Below are 20,737 nucleotides of genomic sequence, written 5' to 3'. Positions count from 1 at the left end.
CTATATCGGGCTGATTTCTCAGAAAGCTTGATGTGTGTGTGAGACAAGTGACATAATTGAAGTGGATGAAATCCGGATATCACAACATTCTCACTATTCATCTCATACCCAATAAACCTGTTAACAATCCGTGACCCACACACAATGCTCCATCTATGGTGCAGGGCGGGGTGGTGGTGGGTAAGGTCAGGAACTTGTTGGGGGAGGAACTCGGGCAGGAGGGGGAAGGTCAGGGACTCCGGGAGATGGGGGAAGGTCAGGAACTCGGGCAGGACGGGGGGGAAATGTCAGAAAGTTGGGGGAGGGGGAGAATGTCAGAAACTTGGGCTGGGGCGGTGGGGGCAGAAACTTGTTTGGGGGGGGGGGTGGGAGAAGGTTTTAACCGTGAGAGTGAACCCTATCTGTTCCAAGTGAGCTCTGTTCTATTTGGAGTCGGTAGTCAGAATGGCTCAAATTACACTTTGCAAAGTCACTGATTACGTCAGCAGGGAGGATCTAGTTACACATTCCAGAGAAACTGCTGGGTGTGTCTTATCCTCCTTCTTTCCTTCAACGACTGTCTGTCCCATCTGTGACAGAGACTGTAATTCCTGTATTGAACTATACAGTCAGGCACCTGAGAACTTACTTTTAGAGTAGAAGCAAGTCTTCCTCGATGTCGAGGATGATGATGATGTTCAGATGGGAACTCCAGGATATTGACTTACTCATCATGAAGGAAGGTAGTGTGCCACGTCTCTAGACGTAGGAATGTAACCTGTTCAGTTTGTTTTCTAGGGCGTGGAATATTCCGCATTCAATCTGAATGTGTGATCAGTGACACTGCAGTAACTACCTTCCCCACCACACCCACGTTGCCTGGGCTATTGTGACAACGCAAGTAGTTGGTAATTCGTTTTGTAATAAAGGTTGGTTATGTGGTAAATGGGTCATTAATAACAGGCGCTGTATGTCTCCAATGACTCGGATATCCCAGCAACTAAACACAGCCGCTGAATGAAACGCTACTTTAAAACATAGACACAACGACTGCGCAAAATCATAACCAGGAAACTAAATGAAACCCGACCCGCCCTGACATTCGGGAAACAGTGTCGGAGCCGCCTTACTGGGAGCATGTAATTGGCGGATTGCGAGAGCCATGCATGTGATAATCTCAGCTTCCGCAGCACAGGGAGAAGGAATCAGAGGGTGAAACATCTGGATAGTTGTATCCTGGATCCGAGCGCAGCCCACCACCCTACCCGTACCACTGCAACCACGGCGTATTCATCTGGCAACATGTGTGGCAACAGGTAAAGGGCTTTTGTGCACTTCATTCCTATATCCTATGGGTGGCAATTCGGCGTTGAAGTCCTTTTAAGAATAACATTCCTTTTTTTAATGCCAGTAATGTTGCTTCCACTTGTGTAGTAGACGAAAGAAGTTAAAGGGAATTTTGAAGGATAATGTATTAAAGTTTTTGTTGCATTATTTTAGCCTTTTCAACGATTGTTACATTTGCACCAGTTCTTTTTGTATTGCTCCCATGGTGACAACTTCCTGTCGGCACATTTATTATATTGGCCATTTTTAATTGCTAATTGATGCTATTGCAGCACTTATTGTTTTCCTGCAGTTTTAATGTTTATGTCCGTTTGGCTCAGTGATGGTACTTTTGCTCTGACTCAGCAGTTTGTATTTTTTTTATTCGTTCCTGGGATGTGGGCATCACTGGCAAGGCCCCCATTTATTGCCCATTCCAATTGCTCAGAAGATGGTGCTGACTTTTTTATAGCAGTTTGCTACAACTGAACAGCTTGCTAGGCCATTACAGAGGGCAGTTTAGTCAACCACATTGCTGTGGGTCTGGAGTCACATATAGACCAGACTGGGTAAGGATGACAGATTTCCTTCCCTAAAGGACAATAGTGAACCAGATGGGTTTTTTCAACAGCTTTATGGTCACCATTACTGAAACTAGCTTTTTATTCCAGATTAACTGAATTTAAATTTCTCAGCTGCTTGGTGGGATTTGAACTTCAATCATTAGTACAGGCCTCAAGTTTATTAGTCAGTAACATAACTACTGTACCCTTGAAACCTCACTCCAGGATTTAAGCACTTGAATCTAGGCTGTGACACTTCAGCGCAGTAGTAAGAGATTGTTGGAGGTGCAGTCTGGGATGAGTCTTGAACTTGGGCCCTTTCTGCCTGTTCAGCTGTATGTATGCCACTGGAAGAACTTCCCTGCTGTAATGGCCCTGAAATCCCAGTCCTCTGCTTCCCGTGGGCGCTCGCCAGAAAATGCTAAAAGGATTTGCACCTACCTTTTCCTGCTGTGCCCACCAGAGATCCCGGTCCTGAGGCCTCCTTTTCTTGCGCAATGGAGTGCGTTCATGTTGGGACGTCCGTAGGAGTCACGTGAGCCTGGACACCCAATCATGGTAAAGTATTTTCTCAATCATAGTAATAGGAATTACGTAAATCTGAAAGTCCTATTACTATGAATGAGAAACACACACATACACACATAAAAAAACACCTTGCATAAATACATTATAGAAATAAAAGTTGATTGAAATGTTTTTGGGGGAAAAAAAATATTTGCTGATTTTTAAAAAAGTTTTTTTATTATGGTTTAAAATAAACTTACCTTAGTGGGCAGGGTTTTTAAACCTTAAAATGTATTTTTAAAATTTTTTTATTTTGTATGTTTTAAAACGCTTATGCTGGTAAAAGTAGGCTATGCGCCTGCTTTTACCAGGCGCAAGAGTTTCAAGGATATTCGCAGGGCAAGGGATGGGCAAATAGTCCAATCTCTGCCGTGGGAATGTCCTTCTCCCTGAGATACGTGCGATCTGTCAAACCAGAAACTGGACCGATTGGAAAAGCCGGTTTTCGGTGCATGCGCATTGCGTGCCAAAAAACGGCTTTTGCGATGCCTTCCTGGGTCCGTACATACTCAGTACGGACCTGGGGAGGCTGAGATTTCAAGGCCAATATCTCTGACAGTGAAGCACTTCCTCAGTACTCATATTCCCTCTGATTTTTTTTTTGGGGGGGGCTTTAATGGGCTGCATAGCCCATTCAAAAATCATGTGCGGTTTTTGCATTTAAAAGCCGGTGAGCCAGCTGCGCAGGAGTTCCAGACAGCTACGTGGCTGCGCTTTATTTGGCACTGCACTGAAGTGTCAGCATAGATTATGTACTTAAGTCCTGAAGTGGGGCTTCAACCCATAATCATTTGACTCTGTTGAGAATGTTCCCACTGAGGCAAAGCTCGCACCTAAGGGCGAAATATATGTGATGTTAAGTTAGGCATTACAGGTTATCCCTTTTAGTAAGAAATGTAAATGCTGCTATCTACTTGTGTTGTACTCTGATTTGAGATCATAAGTTCATGAAACTCTGGAACTTAACACGTATGTTATGGCTCCAGTTAGGGTGGAATGTTTTAGTGTAAGAGGTGTCGCAGTTGTGTAGGGTGGTCTGGTTGGGCTGGCTGCTCTTTACCTTTCCGCCATTATCCATTGTTCATAGGTTTATACGTAACCTTCAGGGCTGCTGACCGAGGGCCGTGCGGCTCTTTGTCGGCCGGTGCGGACACAATGGGCTGAAATGGCCTCCTTCTGCACTGTGTAAATTTCTATGTTTCTATGTTCGATTCAGCATAAATTTATATCAAGTGAGCAGAAATAGAATTTTGAATTTTGTTTTCATAATTATAGGGTTGGCTGCAAAATCATTTACAATTTTAAAAACATAACAGAAGAAGTAGGAGTAGGTCACCGGGCTCCTCAAGGCTGCTCCGTCAGTTAATAAGATCATGGCTGATCTGATCATGGATTCAGCTCCACTTCCCTGTCTGCTCCCCATAACCCTTTATTCCCTTTATCGCTCAAAAATCTGCCCCTCTCCACCTTAAATATAGTCAATGACCCAGCCTCCACAGCTCTCTGGGGCAGAGGATTCCATAGATTTATAACCCTCTGAGAGAAGAAATTCCTTCTCATCTCCGTTTTCTATCGGCGGCCCCTTATTCTGAGACTATGTCCCCTAGTTTTAGTTTCCCCTATGTGGAAATATCCTCTCTGCACTCAACTTGTCGAGCCCCCTCATTGGGCCTACGTTTTGGCTCGAGTTACTCCGATTTGTTTGGAGCAACTAGTTTAGTATGGAGTATCTTAGAAATCGCAATTCTCGGCATTTAGTTTGCACCAGTTCTAGTTAGTTAGAATAGTTTTGTTTTAGTACAATTTTTTTTTCAAAAGGGGGTGTTACCAGCCACTTACCCCTGTTTTGCAAGTTTAGGCAACGAAAAGTTATTCCAAACTAACTTAGAACGGAGTAAGTGTCGATCTTTGTACATTCAGAAAAACCTTGCCTACACTTTATAAATTAGGTGCAGGTAGCGAGAGATTTGGGTGGGGGGGAGTTAGGAGATTTTACAAAGCATTAAACACTTCACTTTTACCAATAAAGAGCCATCATCAATAATAAATGATAAATAAATCGATCAATAAATAAAAAATTAAAAGTTTCTACTCCCCTACTGCAGCACCAGGAGCCCTCCAACAGCCTGCTGAAGAGCTGGTCGGGTGGGGCCCGCCCCCCGGAGAGGTGCTGGTCGGGTGGGGCCCGCCCCCCGGTGAGGTGCTGGTCGGGTGGGGCCTGCCCCCCGGCGAGGTGCTGGTCGGGCGGGGCCCGCCCCCCGGTGAGGTGCTGGTTGGGTGGGGCCTGCCCCCCGGCGAGGTGCTGGTCAGACGGGGCCCGCCCCCCCGGAGAGGTGCTGGTCGGGTGGGGCCCGCCCCCCGGTGAGGTGCTGGTCGGGTGGGGCCCGCCCCCCCGGAGAGGTGCTGGTCGGGTGGGGCCCGCCCCCCGGTGAGGTGCTGGTCGGGCAGGGCCCGCCCCCCGGTGAGGTGCTGGTCAGACGGGGCCCGCCCCCCCGGAGAGGTGCTGGTCGGGCGGGGCCCGCCCCCCGGTGAGGTGCTGGTCGGGTGGGGCCCGCCCCCCGGCGAGGTGCTGGTCGGGCGGGGCCCGCTGTCGAGGAGGTAAGGGCAGGCAGGCCACTCCGCCTGAGATAGGGGCGACGTCCCTTCGGCCAGGGATAGGGTCGTCGCCTGGAGACAGGTCATGCTGGGAGGGCCAGGAGCTACTGCACACGCGCGCAGCTGTCGGCACTGTTTTTGGCGCAGGGCTGTAGCTCCGCCCCCAGCAGCTCCTGCTGTGCTGTGCTGAGCTGCAAACGGGCCTACAGATATCGGAGAATCGTGAGGTAAGTATTTGGCGCTTTTTCAGTTCTAGAAATTAGGCGGGGCCTCTCCAAGGTGTGCTGTTCTACCGGGGATCCGAAACTTGGGCCCAAATCTTTTATGTTTCGATACGATCACCTCTTATTCTTCTGAACTCAATGAGTATAGGCCCTAGCAACCTATCTCCATAAGTCAACCCACTTATCTCCAGAATCAACCTAGTGAACCTTCTCTGAACAGCTTCCAATGCAAGTATCCTACCTTTAAATAGGGAGACCAAATCTATACGCAGTATCCCAGATGCGGCCTCACCAATAGTTGTAACAGGACTGCTCTGCTTTTATACTCTATCCTCTTTGCAATAAAGGCCAACATTCCATTTGCCTTCCTGATTACTTGCTGTACCTAGATATTACCTTTTTGTGTTTCATTCACAAGGATCCCCAGGTCCCTCTGTGGTGTAGCACTTTGCAATCTCTCCATTTAAATTATAATTGGCTTTTCTATTTTTACTGCCAAAGTGGATAACCTCACATTTTTCCCATATTATACTCCATCTGCCAGTATTGAAGAATACAATTTGGCTTTGATGAGCTTAAATTTAACATTGATAGGCCTCCTTTTATTAAGGCTGTCTCTTGGTGAAGTGAATCTAAAATATCAACTCTCCTTGGAGTTGGAGGTTATTTTTGGTGTTGCTCTTCACATTGCTAACTCTGGGGGACCAGCTCTGGTGTCTGTGACAAATGTCATCATCTTTCTTCCATTGTCTTAATTTAACCTAGTCTCGCTTATCCTGCAACTTCTTGTATTGTTTTATGGTGCCTTTCTTGGAGGTTTAACACGTGAAATTAACACCGTTTGTATTTCCAGGTAGACAGCTTCTCCGATAGCCCACTTAAACAGATAGCAGGTACTTTACCATAACAGAATCTCTTCTAAGCAATTAAAGGCCAATTTAGTTACTTAGGGCTAAAATTTCCACTTCATTTTCAAAAACGCTACATTCCAAGTTTGGTTTCAGTGGTGACCCGTAGGTAAGATTGAAAAAACCATCCACGAAAAGGCAGTTGGCGGTAGGTAAGTAGCCCTGTAAAGAAAGGTAAGTTTTTAAAGGGTTTTCTCACAATTGCTACCAGTGCCACATGCTAGTCAGAGTAGGAATCTCAGGATAGCTCAGATGAATACGTGGCTTGAGGAGTGGTGCAGAAGGGAGGGATTCAAATTCCTGGGACATTGGAACCGGTTCTGGGGGAGGTGGGACCAATACAAACCGGACGGTCTGCACCTGGGCAGGACCGGAATCAATGTCCTTGGGGGAGTGTTTGCTAGTGCTGTTGGGGAGGGGTTAAACTAATATGGCAGGGGGTTGGGAACCTATGCAGGGAAGTAGAATGGGGCAGAAGCAAAAGATAGAAAGAAGAAAAATAAAAGTGGAGGGCAGAGAAATCCAAGGCAAAAAGGGCCACATTAGGGCAAAATTCTAAAGGGGCAAAGTGTGTTTAAAAAGACAAGCCTGAAGGCTCTGTGCCTCAATGCGTGGAGTATTCGGAATAAGGTGGACGAATTAACGGCGCAGATAGCAGTTAACGGTATGATATGATTGGCATCACGGAGACATGGCTCCAGGGTGACCAAGGCTGGGAACTCAACATCCAGGGATATTTAACAGTTAGGATGGATAGACAGAAAGGAAAAGAAAGTGGGGTGGCATTGCAGGTTAAAGAGGACATTAATGCAATAGTAAGGAAGGACATTAGCTTGGATGATGTGGAATCGGTATGGGTGAAGCTGCGGAATACCAAAGGGCAGAAAACGCTAGTGGGAGTTGTGTACAGACCACCAAACAGTAGTAGTAAGGTTGGGGACAGCATCAAACAAGAAATTAGGGATGCGTGCAATAAAGGTACAGCAGCTATCATGGGCAACTTTAATCTACATATAGATTGGGCTAACCAAACTGGTAGCAATGCGGTGGAGGAGGATTTCCTGGAGTGTATTAGGGATGGTTTTCGAGACCAATATGTCGAGGAACCAACTAGAGGACTGGCCATCCTAGACTGGGTGATGTGCAATGAGAAAGGACTAATTAGCAATCTTGTTGTGTGAGGCCCCTTGGGGAAGAGTGACATAGAAACATAGAAACATAGAAAATAGGTGCAGGAGTAAGCCATTCGGCCCTTCTAGCCTGCACCGCCATTCAATGAATTCATGGCTGAACATGCAACTTCAGTACCCCCTTCCTGCTTTCTCGCCATACCCCTTGATCCCACGAGTAGTAAGAACTTCATCTAACTCCTTTTTGAATATATTTAATGAATTGGCCTCAACATATTTCTGTGTTAGAGAATTCCACAGGTTCACCACTCTCTGGGTGAAGAAGTTTCTCCTCATCTCGGTCATAAATGGCTTACCCCTTATCCTTAGACTGTGACCCCTGGTTTTGGACTTCCCCAACATTGGGAACATTCTTCCTGCATCTAACCTGTCTAAACCTGTCAGAATTTTAAACGTTTCTATGAGGTCCCCTCTCATTCTTCTGAACTCCAGTGAATATAAGCCCAGTTGATCCAGTCTTTCTTGATAGGTCAGTCCCGCCATCCCATGAATCAGTCTGGTGAGCCTTCGCTACACTCCCTCAATAGCAAGAATGTCCTTCCTCAAGTTAGGAGATCAAAACTGTACACAATACTCCAGGTGTGGCCTCACCAAGGCCCTGTACAACTGTAGCAACACCTCCCTGCCCCTGTACTCAAATCCCCTCGCTATGAAGGCCAACATGCCATTTGCTTTCTTAACCGCCTGCTGTACCTGCATGCCAACCTTCAATGACTGATGTACCATGACACCCAGGTCTCGTTGCACCTCCCCTTTTCCTAATCTGTCACCATTCAGATAATAGTCTGTCTCTCTGTTTTTAACCACCAAAGTGGATAACCTCACATTTATCTACATTATACTTCATCTGCCATGCATTTGCCCACTCACCTAACCTATCCAAGTCACTCTGCAGCCTCATAGCATCCTCCTTGCAGCTCACACTGCCACCCAACTTAGTGTCATCTGCAAATTTGGAGATACTACATTTAATCCCCTCGTCTAAATCATTAATGTACAATGTAAACAGCTGGGGCCCCAGAACAGAACCTTGCGGTACCCCACTAGTCACTGCCTGCCATTCTGAAAAGTACCCATTTACTCCTACTCTTTGCTTCCTGTCTGACAACCAGTTCTCAATCCATGTCAGCACACTACCCCCAATCCCATGTGCTTTAACTTTGCACATTAATCTCTTGTGTGGGACCTTGTCGAAAGCCTTCTGAAAGTCCAAATATACCACATCAACTGGTTCTCCCTTGTCCCCTCTACTGAAATTTTTTGAGGATGTTTCCAGAAGATTTGTCAAGCATGATTTCCCTTTCACAAATCCATGCTGACTTGGACCTATCATGTCACCTCTTTCCAAATGCGCTGCTATGACATCCTCAATAATTGATTCCATCATTTTACCCACTACTGAGGTCAGACTGACCGGTCTATAATTCCCTGTTTTCTCTCTTCTTTTTTAAAAAAGTGGGGTTACATTGGCTACCCTCCACTCGATAGGAACTGATCCAGAGTCAATGGAATGTTGGAAAATGACTGTCAATGCATCCGCTATTTCCATGGCCACCTCCTTAAGTACTCTGGGATGCAGTCCATCAGGCCCTGGGGATTTATCGGCCTTCAATCCCATCAATTTCCCCAACACAATTTCCCGACTAATAAGGATTTCCCTCAGTTCCTCCTCCTTACTAGACCCTCTGACCCCTTTTATATCCGGAAGGTTGTTTGTGTCCTCCTCAGTGAATACCGAACCAAAGTACTTGTTCAATTGGTCTGCCATTTCTTTGTTCCCTGTTATGACTTCCCCTGATTCTGACTGCAGGGGACCTACGTTTGTCTTTACTAACCTTTTTCTCTTTACATATCTATAGAAACTTTTGCAATCCGTCTTAATGTTCCCTGCAAGCTTCTTCTCGTACTCCATTTTCCCTGCCCTAATCAAACCCTTTGTCCTCCTCTGCTGAGTTCTAAATTTCTCCCAGTCCCCGGGTTCGCTGCTATTTCTGGCCAATTTGTATGCCACTTCCTTGGCTTTAATACTATCCCTGATTTCCCTTGATAGCCACGGTTGAGCCACCTTCCCTTTTTTATTTTTACGCCAGACAGGAATGTACAATTGTTGTAGTTCATCCATGCGGTCTCTAAATGGCTGCCATTGCCCATTCACAGTCAACTCCTTAAGTATCATTCACCAATCTATCCTAGCCAATTCACGCCTCATACCTTCAAAGTTAGCCTTCTTTAAGTTCTGGACCATGGTCTCTGAATTAACTGTTTCATTCTCCATCCTAATTCAGAATTCCACCATATTATGGTCACTCTTTCCCAAGGGGCCTCGCACAACGAGATTGCTAATTAATCCTCTCTCATTACACAACACCCAGTCTAAGATGGCCTCCCCCCCAGTTGGTTCCTTGACATATTGGTCTAGAAAACCATCCCTTATGCACTCCAGGAAATCCTCCTCCACCGTATTGCTTCCAGTTTGGTTAGCCCAATCTATGTGCATATTAAAGTCACCCATTATAACTGCTGCAGCTTTATTGCATGCACCCCTAATTTCCTGTTTGATGTCCTCCCCAACATCACTACTACTGTTTGGAGGTCTGTACACAACTCCCACTAATGTTTTTTGCCCTTTGGTGTTCTGCAGCTCTACCCATATAGATTCCACATCATCCAAGCTAATGTCCTTCCTAACTATTGCATTAATCTCCTCCTTAACCAGCAATGCTACCCCACCTCCTTTTCCTTTTATTCTATCCTTCCTGAATGTTGAATACCCCTGGATGTTGAGTTCCCAGCCCTGATCATCCTGGAGCCACGTCTCTGCAATCCCAATCAAATCATATTTGCTAACATCTATTTGCACAGTTAATTCATTCACCTTATTACGGATACTCCTTGCATTAAGACACAAAGCCTTCAGGCTTGTTTTTTTAACACCCTTTGTCCTTTTAGAATTTTTCTGTACAGTGACCCTTTTTGTTCTTTGCCTTGGGTTTCTCTGCCCTCCACTTTTCCTCATCTCCTTTCTGTCCTCTGCTTTCGCCTAATATGGTAGAATTCTTTATTAAGATGGAGAGTGACACAGTTAATTCAGAGACGAGGGTCCTGAACTTAAAGAAAGGTAATTAAATTGGTGTAAAAGAATTATAAAAAAACATAGAAACATAGAAAATAGGTGCAGCAGTAGGCCATTCGGCCCTTCGAGCCTGCACCATCATTCAATAAGATCATGGCTGATCATTCACCTTGGTACCCCTTCCCTGCTTGCTATTGAGGGAGTGCAGCGAAGGTTCACCAGACTGATTCCCGGGATGGCAGGACTGACCTATGAGGAGAGACTGGATCGACTGAGCCTGTATTGACTGGAGTTTAGAAGGATGAGAGTGTATTAGGAATGGTTTGATCCCTTCAGCCGTCAGGGCCATATCTAACTCCCTCTTGAATATATCCAATGAACTGGCATCAACAACTCTTTGCGGCAGGGAATTCCACAGGTTAACAACTCTCTGAGTGAAGAAGTTTCTCCTCATCTCAGTCCTAAATGGCCTACTCCTTATCCATAGACTATGTCCTCTGGTTCTGGACTTCCCAACATCGGGAACATTCTTTCTGCATCTAGCCTGTCCAGTCCTGTCAGAATTTTATGTTTCTATGAGATCCCCTCTCATCCTTCTAAATTCCAGTCAATACAGGCTCAGTTGATCCAGTCTCTCCTCATAGGTCAGTCCTGCCATCCTGGGAATCAGTCTGGTGAACCTTCGCTGCACTCCCTCAATAGCAAAAACGTCCTTCCTCAGATTAGGAGACGAAAACTGAACCTAATATTCCAGGTGATGCCTTACTAAAGCCCTTTACAAAAGACCTCCCTGCTCCTATACTTAAATCCCCTAGCTATGAAGGCCAACATACCATTTGCCTTCTTTACCGCCTGCTGTACCTGTATGCCAACTTTCAATGACTGAACCATGACACCCAGGTCTCGTTGCACCTCCCCTTTTCCTAATCTGCCGCCATTCAGATAATATTCTGCCTTTGTGTTTTTGCCACCAAAGTGGATAACCTCACATTTATCCACATTATACTGCATCTGCCATGCGTTTGCCCACTCACCTAACCTGTCCAAGTCACCCTTCAGTCTTTTAGCGTCCTTCTTACAGCTCACACTGCCACCCAGCTTAGTGTCATCTGCAAACTTGGGAGATATTACACTCAATTCCTTCATCCAAATCATTGATGTATATTGTAAATAGCTGGGATCCCAGCACTGAGCCCTGCGGTAGCCCACTAGTCACTGCCTGCCATTCTGAAAAGGACCCGTTTATCCCGACTCTCTGCTTCCTGTCTGCCAACCAGTTCTCTATCCACGTCAGTACATTACCCCCAATACCATGTGCTTTGATTTTGCACACCAATCTCTTGTGTGGCATCTTGCCAAAAGCCTTTTGAATGTCCAAATACAGCACATCCACTGGTTCTCCCTTGTCCACTCTACTAGTTACATCCTCAAAAAATTCCAAAAGATTTATCAAGCATGATTTTCCCTTCATAAATCCTTGCTGACTTGGACCGATCCTGTCACTGCTTTCCAAATGTGCTGCTATTTCATCTTTAATAATTGATTCCAACATTTTCCCCGCTACTGATGTTGGCTAACCGGTATATAATTACCTGTTTTCCCTCTCCCTCCTTTCTTAAAAAGTGGTGTTACATTAGCTACCCTCCAGTCCATAGGAACCGATACAGAGTCGATAAACTGTTGGAAAATGATCACCAATGCATCCACTATTTCTAGGCCTACTTCCTTAAGGAGTCTGGGATGCAGACTATCAGGCCCCGGGGATTTATTGGCCTTCAATCCCATCAATTTCCCTAACACAATATCCCGCCTAATATGGATATCCTTCAGTTCCTCCTTCTCACTAGAGCCTCGGTCCCGTAGTACTTCCGAAAGGTTATTTGTGTCTTCCTTCGTGAAGACAGAACCAAAATATTTGTTCAATTGGTCTGCCATTTCTTTGTACCTCATTATAAATTCACCTGAATCCGACTGCAAGGGACCTACATTTGTCTTCACTAATCTTTTTCTCTTCACATATCTATAGAAGCTTTTGCAGTCAGTTTTTATGTTCCCGGCAAGCTTCTTCTCGTACTCTATTTTCCCCTTCTTAATTAAACCCTTTGTCCTCCTCTGCTGAATTCTAAATTTCTCCCAGTCCTCAGGTTTGCTGCTTTTTATGGCCAATTTATACGCCTCTTCCTTGGATTTAACACTATCCTTAACTTCCCTTGTTAGCCACGGTTCCCCATTTTATTTTTACTCCAGACAGGGATGTACAATTGTTGAACTTCATCCATGTGATCTTTAAATGTTTGCCATTGCCTATCCACCGTCAACCATTTAAGTATCATTTGCCAGTCTATTCTAGCCAATTCACGCCTCAAACCATCGAAGTTACCGATCCTTAAGTTCAGGACCTTAATTTCTGAATTAACTGTGTCACTCTCCATCCTAATAAAGAATTCTACCATGTTATGGTCACTCTTCTCCAAGGGGTCTCGCACAACAAGATTGCTAATTAGTCCTTTCTCATTACACATCACCCAGTCTAGGATGGCCAGCTCCCTGGTTGGTTCCTCGACATGTTGGTCTAGAAAACCATCCCTAATACACTCCAGGAAATCCTCCTCCACCGTATTGCTACCAGTTTGGTTAGCCCAATCAATATATAGATTAAAGTCACCCATGATAACTGCTGTACCTTTATTGCATGCATCCCTAATTTCTTGTTTGATGCTGATCCCAACCTTACTACTACTGTTTGGTGGTCTGTACACAACTCCCACTAGCGTTTTCTGCCTCTTGGTGTTCCGCAGCTCCACCCATACCGATTCCACATCATCCAAGCTTATGTCCTTTCTTACTATTGCATTAATTTCCTCTTTAACCAGCAATGCCACCCCACCTCCTTTTCCTTTCTGTCTATCCTTCCTAAATGTTGAAAAGCTCTGGATGTTGAGTTCCCAGCCTTGGTCACCCTGGAGTCATGTCTCCGTGATGCCAATTACATCATACTCGTTAACTGCTATCCGCGCAGTTAATTCGTCCACCTTATTCCGAATACTCCTCTCATTGAGGCATAGAGCCTTCAGGCTTGTCTTTCTAACACACTTTGCCCCTTTTAGAATTTTGTTGTAATGGGGCCCTTTTTGCTTATTGCCTTGGGTTTCTCTGCCCTCCACTTTTACTTTTCTTTCTTTCTTCTATCTTTTGCTTCTGCCCTTCATTCTACTTCCCTCTGTCTCCCTGCATAGGTTCCCATCCCCCTGCCATATTAGTTTAACTCCTTTCCAACACCACTAGCAAACACTCCCCCTCGGACATTGGTTCCGGTCCTGCCCAGGTGCAGACCGTCCGGTTTGTACTGGTCCCACTTCCCCCAAAACCGGTTCCAATGTCCCAGGAATTTGAATCCCTCCCTCTTGCACCACTCCTCAAGCCACGTATTCAGTTGAGCTATCCTGCGATTCCTACTCTGACTAGCACGTGGCACTGCTAGCAATCCTGAGTTTACTACTTTTGAGGTCCTACTTTTTAATTTAGCTCCTAGCTCCCTTAGTTCGTCTTGTAGGACCCCATCCCTTTTTTTACCAAATCTTTGGTACCTATATGCACCACGACAACTGGCTGTTCACCCTCCCTTTTCAGAATGCCCTGCACCTGCTCCGAGACATCCTTGACTCTTGCACCAGGGAGGCAACATAACATCCTGGAGTCTTGGTTGCGGCCGCTGAAACGCCTATCTATTCCCCTTACAATTGAATCCCCTATCACTATCGCTCTACAACTCTTTTTCCTGCCCCCTTGTACAGCAGAGCCACCCACAGTGCCATGAACTTCGCTGCTGCTGCCCTCTCCTGATGGGTCATCCCCTCAACAGTACCCAAAGCCGTGTATCTGTTTTGCAGTGGGTTGACCGCAGGGGATCCCTGCACTACCTTCCTTGCACTGCTCTTCCTGTTGGTCATCCATTCCCTGTCTGGCTGTGTACCCTTTTCCTGCGGTAAGACCAACTCACTAAACGTGCTATTCACGTCATTCTCAGCATCATGCATGCTCCAGAGTGAATCCACCTGCAGCTCCAGTGCCGCAATGTGGTCCGTCAGGAGCTGCAGCCGGATACACTTCCTGCACAAGTAGTCGTCAGGGACAACGGAAGCGTCCCTGACTTCCCACATAGTACAGGAGGAGCATAACACGTGTCTGAACTCTCCTGCCATGACTTAACCCTTAGATAAACTTAAATTGGCAACAACAATGCTAAGGTTGCTTACTGATATAGAAAGGAACAAGAAAAACTACTTACCAATCACTTACCCCCTTGGCTGTGACGTCACCTTTCTACTTTTTTTCCTCCCTGCTGCAGCTGCACCAGCTAGCCTCTTGTAGGCCTCACCAAAGCTGCTGGGCCTCCCGACTCCCTGCTGGGCCTCCCGACTCTACGCTGGCCTCTTGTAGGCCTCACTAACGCTGCTCTGCCTCCTGACTCCCTGCATCATATCTTGCTGGTTAATCTATCTTGTCGTCTTCAGTGCATAAATTAAACAATTACAAAACCGATGCAACACCTGTCTTTTTTTACCTCCTCCCTTCCCATTGTTCAGGACCGCAAACATTCCTTCCAGGTGAAACACAGTGATTTACTTGTACCTCTTTCAATTTAGTATACTGTATTCGCTTCTCACGATGTGGGCCCCTCTACATTGGGGAGACCAAATGCAGATTGAGTAACCACTTTGCAGAACACCTCCGTTCAGTCTGTAATTGTGACCCCAAGCTTCCGGTCGCCTGTCACTTTTTAATTCTCTGCTCCACTCGCTCTCTGATCTCTCTGCCCTCAGCCTCTTGCACTGTTCCAATGAAGCTCAACATTAGCTCGAGGAACAGCACCTCATCTTTCGTTTAGGCACTTTACAGCCTTCTGGACTCAACATCGACTTCAATAATTTCAAACCAAAACCTCTGCACCTAATTTATTTTCTCTTTTTTGTTTTTTTTCTCTTTCCCACAACAGCTGTTGATGATTCTGCCATCTCCACTTACACCCTATCTAGACTCATCTTTTGTTTCTTAACTTGTGCCATTACCATCTCCTTTTGCCTTGCACCATCATCCCCTTTTGTCTCTTAATCTCTTCTGCCTTCTACCCTATCACCCTACAAGACCTTCCCCATGCGCCCCCCGCCCCCGCCCCTAAACTTGCTTAAAAGCTGTTACATCTCTAACGTCTTGCATTTCCGACGAAGGATCATCGATCAGAAATGTTAACCGTTTCTCTCTCCACAGATGCTATCCGACGTGCTGAGTATTTCCAGAATTTTCTGTTTTCAATTACAAAACAATTCATCCCCAGAGGCAATAGTGGTCAGATTCAACTGGCACAATGTGCTTCTTCCTTTGAAAGGCAGTAACACTTTGTTGAATTAAGTATTGGCTTCTTCCAAAGATAAGAAAAGCAATCCACTGTCTAGGCAATTGATTCTTTTGGGTACAGAACTTTTGATAAATCCACGGTTAAGTTAAATCAATAATTATGGGCGATTTTAATCTTCATATTGATTTGGACAAATCAAATTGGCCAAGGTAGCCTTGAGGAAGAGTTCATAGAGTGTATCTGGAATAGTTTCCTTGAACAGTATGTTGCGGAACCAACCAGGAAACAGGCTATCTGGTACTTTGTAATGAGACAGGATTAATAAATGATTTCATAGTGAAGGATCCTCTTGGAAAGAATGATCATAGCATGGTTGAATTTCAATTCCTTTGGAGGGTGAGAAAGTTGGATCTCAAACCAGTGTCCTAAGCTTAAATAAAGGAAACTACAAAGATATGAAGGCAGAGTTAGCAAAAGTGGACTGGGATAATAGAGTAAAGTGGAGGACATTTAAGGAGATATTTCATAATTCTCAATGAAAATATATTCCAATGAGAAGGAAAGACTTTAAAAGAAGGAATAACCATCCATGGCTAACTAAGGAAATAAAGGATGGTATCCAATTGAAAACAACGGCATACAAAGTGGCCAAAACTAATGGGAGGCCAGATGATTGGGAAACTTTTTAAAAACCAGCAAAGAACGACTAAAAAAAAAAAGAAATGAAAGATAGATTATGAACGTAAACTAGCAAGAAATATAAAAACTGATAGTAAGGGTTTCTATAAGTATATAAAAAAGGAAAAGAGTGGCTAAAGTAAATGCTGGTCCCTCAGAGGATGAGACTGGGGAATTAATAATGGGGAACAAGGAAATGGCAGAGACTTTGAATGTGAGGTTATCCACTTTAGCAGAAAAAATAGAAAAGCAAATTATAATTTAAATGGAGAAAAATTGCAAAGTGCTGCAGGACAGAGGGACCTGGGGGTCCTTGTGCATGAAACATAAAAAGTTAGTATGCAATTACAGCAAGTAATCAGGAAGGCAAATGGAATGTTGGCCTTTTATTGTAAGGGAGGTGGAGTATAAAAGCAGAAACGTCCTGCTACAACTGTATAGGTATTGGTGAGGCCACACCTAGAGTACTGCATACAGTTTTGGTCTCCGCATTTAAGAAAGGTCTACTTGCACTGGAGGCAGTTCAGAGAAGGTTCACAAGGTTGATTCCGTAGATGAGGGGTTGACTTATGAAGGTAGGTTGGGCCTATACTCATTGGAGTTCAGAAGAATGAGAGGTGATCTTATCGAAACATATAAGATAATGAGGGGACTTGACGAGGTGGATGCAGAGAGGATATTTCCACTCATAGGAGTAACTAAAACTCGGGGACATATGGGCTAGACTTTCCCCAAAGCCCCTCACCACCCGATTACCACCCAGAAACACCGCTATGGTTCTGCAATTAACGTCGGCGCAAATTTCCATAAATTAGGTAAGAAATACCGCTCAGCGAGAAAATGGATCTTGCACCAAGATTCTCGGTGGTTTCTCAGCAGTTAAAGCTGAAACTAGGGAAAACAGGTGGTTCTTACCTGAATGGACGCTAAGTATTTAAAGTTTAGTCTGAGGCTGCGGTTGGGCCTAGGGAGGGGAGAAAACTCAAAAAATATATTTTCACTTTTTGAAAAACATTCTCAAGATAGTTTTAAAGCTAATCGCCGTTTTAGAATTTTAAAAATAATAAAAAATCTTTAACTTGCCTTTCTTTGCAGACTACTCGCCTACCTCCCTGTTTCAAGCTTCTTCTTGTGGGTGGTTTCCTCGGCGATGAGGCCAAACTTAGATCCTGCCGGTTTTCTTGGCGGTGCACATGAGCGGTTTGCTCCCCGGCGGTCTTTTTGAAATGTCGGCGGTTCTCTTTAAAAAGTAAGGGGAAAACTTTCGCTGGGTGGTTTCTCATCCAAAAACAGCTGTACCGTCGACAATGAAGGCGAAAGTCTACCCCATAGTTTCAGAATAAGGGGGCGCTCATTTAAAACTGAGATGAGGAGGAATTTCTTCTCTGAGGGTTGTAAATCTGTGGAATGCTCTGCCCCAGAGAGCTGTGGAGGCTGGGTCATTGAATATATTTAAGGCGGAGATAGACTGATTTTTAAGCGATAAGGGAATAAAGGATTATGGGGAACGGGCAGGGAAGTGTAGCTGAGTCCATGATCAGATCAGCCATGATATTAAATGGTGGAGCAGGCTCGAGAGGCCAAATGGTCTACTCCTGCTTCTATTTCTTATGTTCTTATGAACAAATATTTTGTATCGGTCTTTACGGTAGAAGACACTAAATAATGGATAATCAAGAGGCTATAGGGAGGGAGGAACAATCACTATCACTAAAGAAGAAGTACTCTGTAAAATAATGGGATTAAAGGTGGACAAGTCCCCTGGACCTGATGGCTTGCATCGTAAGGTCTTAAAAGAAGTGGCTGCAGAGATAGTGGATGCATTGGTTGTAATCTGCCAAAATTCCTAGGATTCTGGACAGGACCCAGCAGATTGAAAAACCTCAAATGTAACGCCCCTATTTAAAAAAGGAGGCAGACAGAAAGCAAGAAACTATAGACCAGTTAGCCTAACATCTGTGGTTGAGAAAATGCTGGAGTCTATTATTAAGGAAGCAGTAGCAGGACATTTGGAAAAGCAAAATTCAGTCAAGCAGAGTCAGCATGGTTTTTTGAAAGGGAAATCATGTTTAACAAATTTGCTGGAGTTCTTTTGAGGATGTAACGAGCAGGGTGGATAAGGAGGAACCAGTGGATGTGGTGTATTTGGATTTCCAGAGGCATTCGATTAAAGTACCACATAAAAGATTACTGCACAAGATGAAAGAAAGTTCATGGGTTTGGGGGTAATATATTAGTATGGATAGAGGATTGGCTAGCTAACAGAGAGTCGGGATAAATGGGTCATTTTCCGGTTGGCAAACAGCAACTAGTGGGGTGCCACAGGGATCGGTGCTGGGGCCTCAACTACTTACAATTTATATTAATGACTTGGATGAAGGGACTCAATGTAATGTAGCCAAGTTTGCTGATGATATAAAAATAGGTGGGAAGGCAAGTTGTGAGGACACACAAAATCTGTAAAGGGATATAGACACGCTAAGTGAATGGGCAAAAATTTGGCAGATGGAGTAGAATGTGGGAAAGTGTGAGTTTATCCACTTTGGCAGGAAAAATAAAAAAACATTATTATTTAAAGGGAGAGAGATTACAAAATGCTGCAGTACAGCAGGACCTGGGGGTCATTGTGCATGAAACACAAAAAGTTAGTATGCAGGTACAGCCCTCCGCCCCTCCCGATGCCGATCCCCGCCCCTATCCTAGGCCAAAGGATCTCCCGGCCTGCTTTGCCCGCCTGCCTCGAGTGCCTTGCCGGTCCAGCTCTCATCCCCGAGCCCCTTGCTGACCCAGCTACAGCTCTTCCACCACCCCTCCCCAGCCCCAGCCCTAACCCCAACCCCGAGTGCCTTGCCGGTCCTGCCCCTAGCCCAGGCTGAGCGGCCTCCCAGCCAGCTCCCCCACCGCTATCCAAGTAAATCCCGGTCCTCGCACCTAACTACATCTGATAAGGCTTCCCCCGCCGCCCCTCCCCCAATCTTTCTACCCCACTCCATCCCCCCATCTCTCTGCGCAACCCCAACACCCCATCTCTCTTCCCTTCCCCTCCACTCCCCCGCCCATCTCTGTTCCCCAGCTCCCCCGCCCCCGAAAGGTCAGTTCTGATAAAAGGTCATCGACCTGAAACGTTAACTCTGTTTCTCTCCCCAGATGCTGCCTGAACCCACTGAGATTTCCAGCATTTTCTGTTCTTATTATAGTGTAAAACTTAATTCTGAATCTGAAAAGCATAAGAGAAATACTGGAATTCATAGCTGTTCTAACATTTCTGGTGGTGCCCCTTCATCAAAACTGTTATTTTAGAATTCCAGTATTTTCAATTTTGATTTAAATCTCTGTAGTGTAGTGAAGTGAATGGAATTGGATCTGTTCCATTCTCCAGCCCAAAGATTTTAAGCCAGTCCAAAAGTTTTAAGCCAATCTAAGCTCCATTTTGGTATTAGAAAATTTTCATTATTGCCGTCATGAGGATTTTCATAAACAACAATAAATTTATATTGTGCCTTTTAATTCTTTGGCATTCTCTACCCTAGAGGGCTCTGGATGCTCAGTCATTCGATGAGTATATTCAAAACTGAAAGTGGTAGATTTTTGGGCACTAAGGGAATCCATGGATATGGGGATCAGGTAGGAAAGTGGAGTTGATGTAGAAGTTCAGCCATGATCTTATCGAGTGGCAGAGCAGGCTCAAGGGACATTCTGGCCTACTCCTGCTCGTATTTCTTGCGTCGTTATTAATGTAGGAAAATGTCCCTCGGCGTTTCACAGAAACATGAGATGAAAATTGACACCAAGCCAAAGATGGAAATATTAGAAAAGTAACTAAAGCTCGGTCAAAGAGGTAAGTGTTAAAAAGGGTCTTAAAGGAGGAGAGTGTGGTGGAAAGACTGAGGGGTCCAGGAAGGGAATTCCTGGATGTAGGGCCTAGATGGCTGAAAGCAAGGCTGCCAATGGTGGGGCAAAGGGAATGGGGGGAAGCACATTTCCAAAGTTGGAGGAATGCAGAGTACTTGGAGGGTGGTCGGGCTGGAGGAGGTTTTAGAAGTACAGAGGCAAAATAAAGCATAGTGAAATTTCAGAGCTATGATAATACATTAGTCTTTAGCAAAATTCAGAATTACAGAATGTTGATGTAAACTTTTTTGTTTCTCCGCAACAGAGCAACTAAGGAATGGTCACAGACTAGACTGGATGGAAAGACTGTAATAATAACTGGCGCTAATACTGGAATTGGCAAAGAGACTGCAAGAGACCTGGCAAAGAGAGGTACAAGTAGCTTAA

At 45.0% G+C, this 20,737-nt stretch overlaps 1 protein-coding gene across 2 annotated transcripts in view; it reads left to right on the top strand.

Moving 5' to 3' along the window:
* The first annotated feature begins 973 nt into the window (after window positions 1-973).
* The window catches only part of LOC139264557 (retinol dehydrogenase 12-like), a 57,554-nt gene continuing 37,790 nt past the window's right edge, over window positions 974-20,737 (top strand). Inside the window, exons 1-2 of one of the 2 annotated variants that reach the window (XM_070881212.1) lie at window positions 974-1,295; window positions 20,616-20,722. In XM_070881212.1, coding sequence (XP_070737313.1) covers window positions 1,282-1,295; window positions 20,616-20,722 — 121 coding nt within the window. In that variant the 5' untranslated portion in view covers window positions 974-1,281. Of the gene's footprint in view, window positions 1,296-17,672; window positions 17,709-20,615; window positions 20,723-20,737 lie in introns of those variants that run through there. The other variant, XM_070881211.1, reaches the window with a different exon arrangement.

The sequence above is a fragment of the Pristiophorus japonicus genome, chromosome 5 (genome assembly GCF_044704955.1).
Source record: "Pristiophorus japonicus isolate sPriJap1 chromosome 5, sPriJap1.hap1, whole genome shotgun sequence".
Taxonomy (NCBI): Eukaryota; Metazoa; Chordata; class Chondrichthyes; family Pristiophoridae; genus Pristiophorus; species Pristiophorus japonicus.
This window is presented reverse-complemented; position numbering and strand designations above follow the sequence as displayed.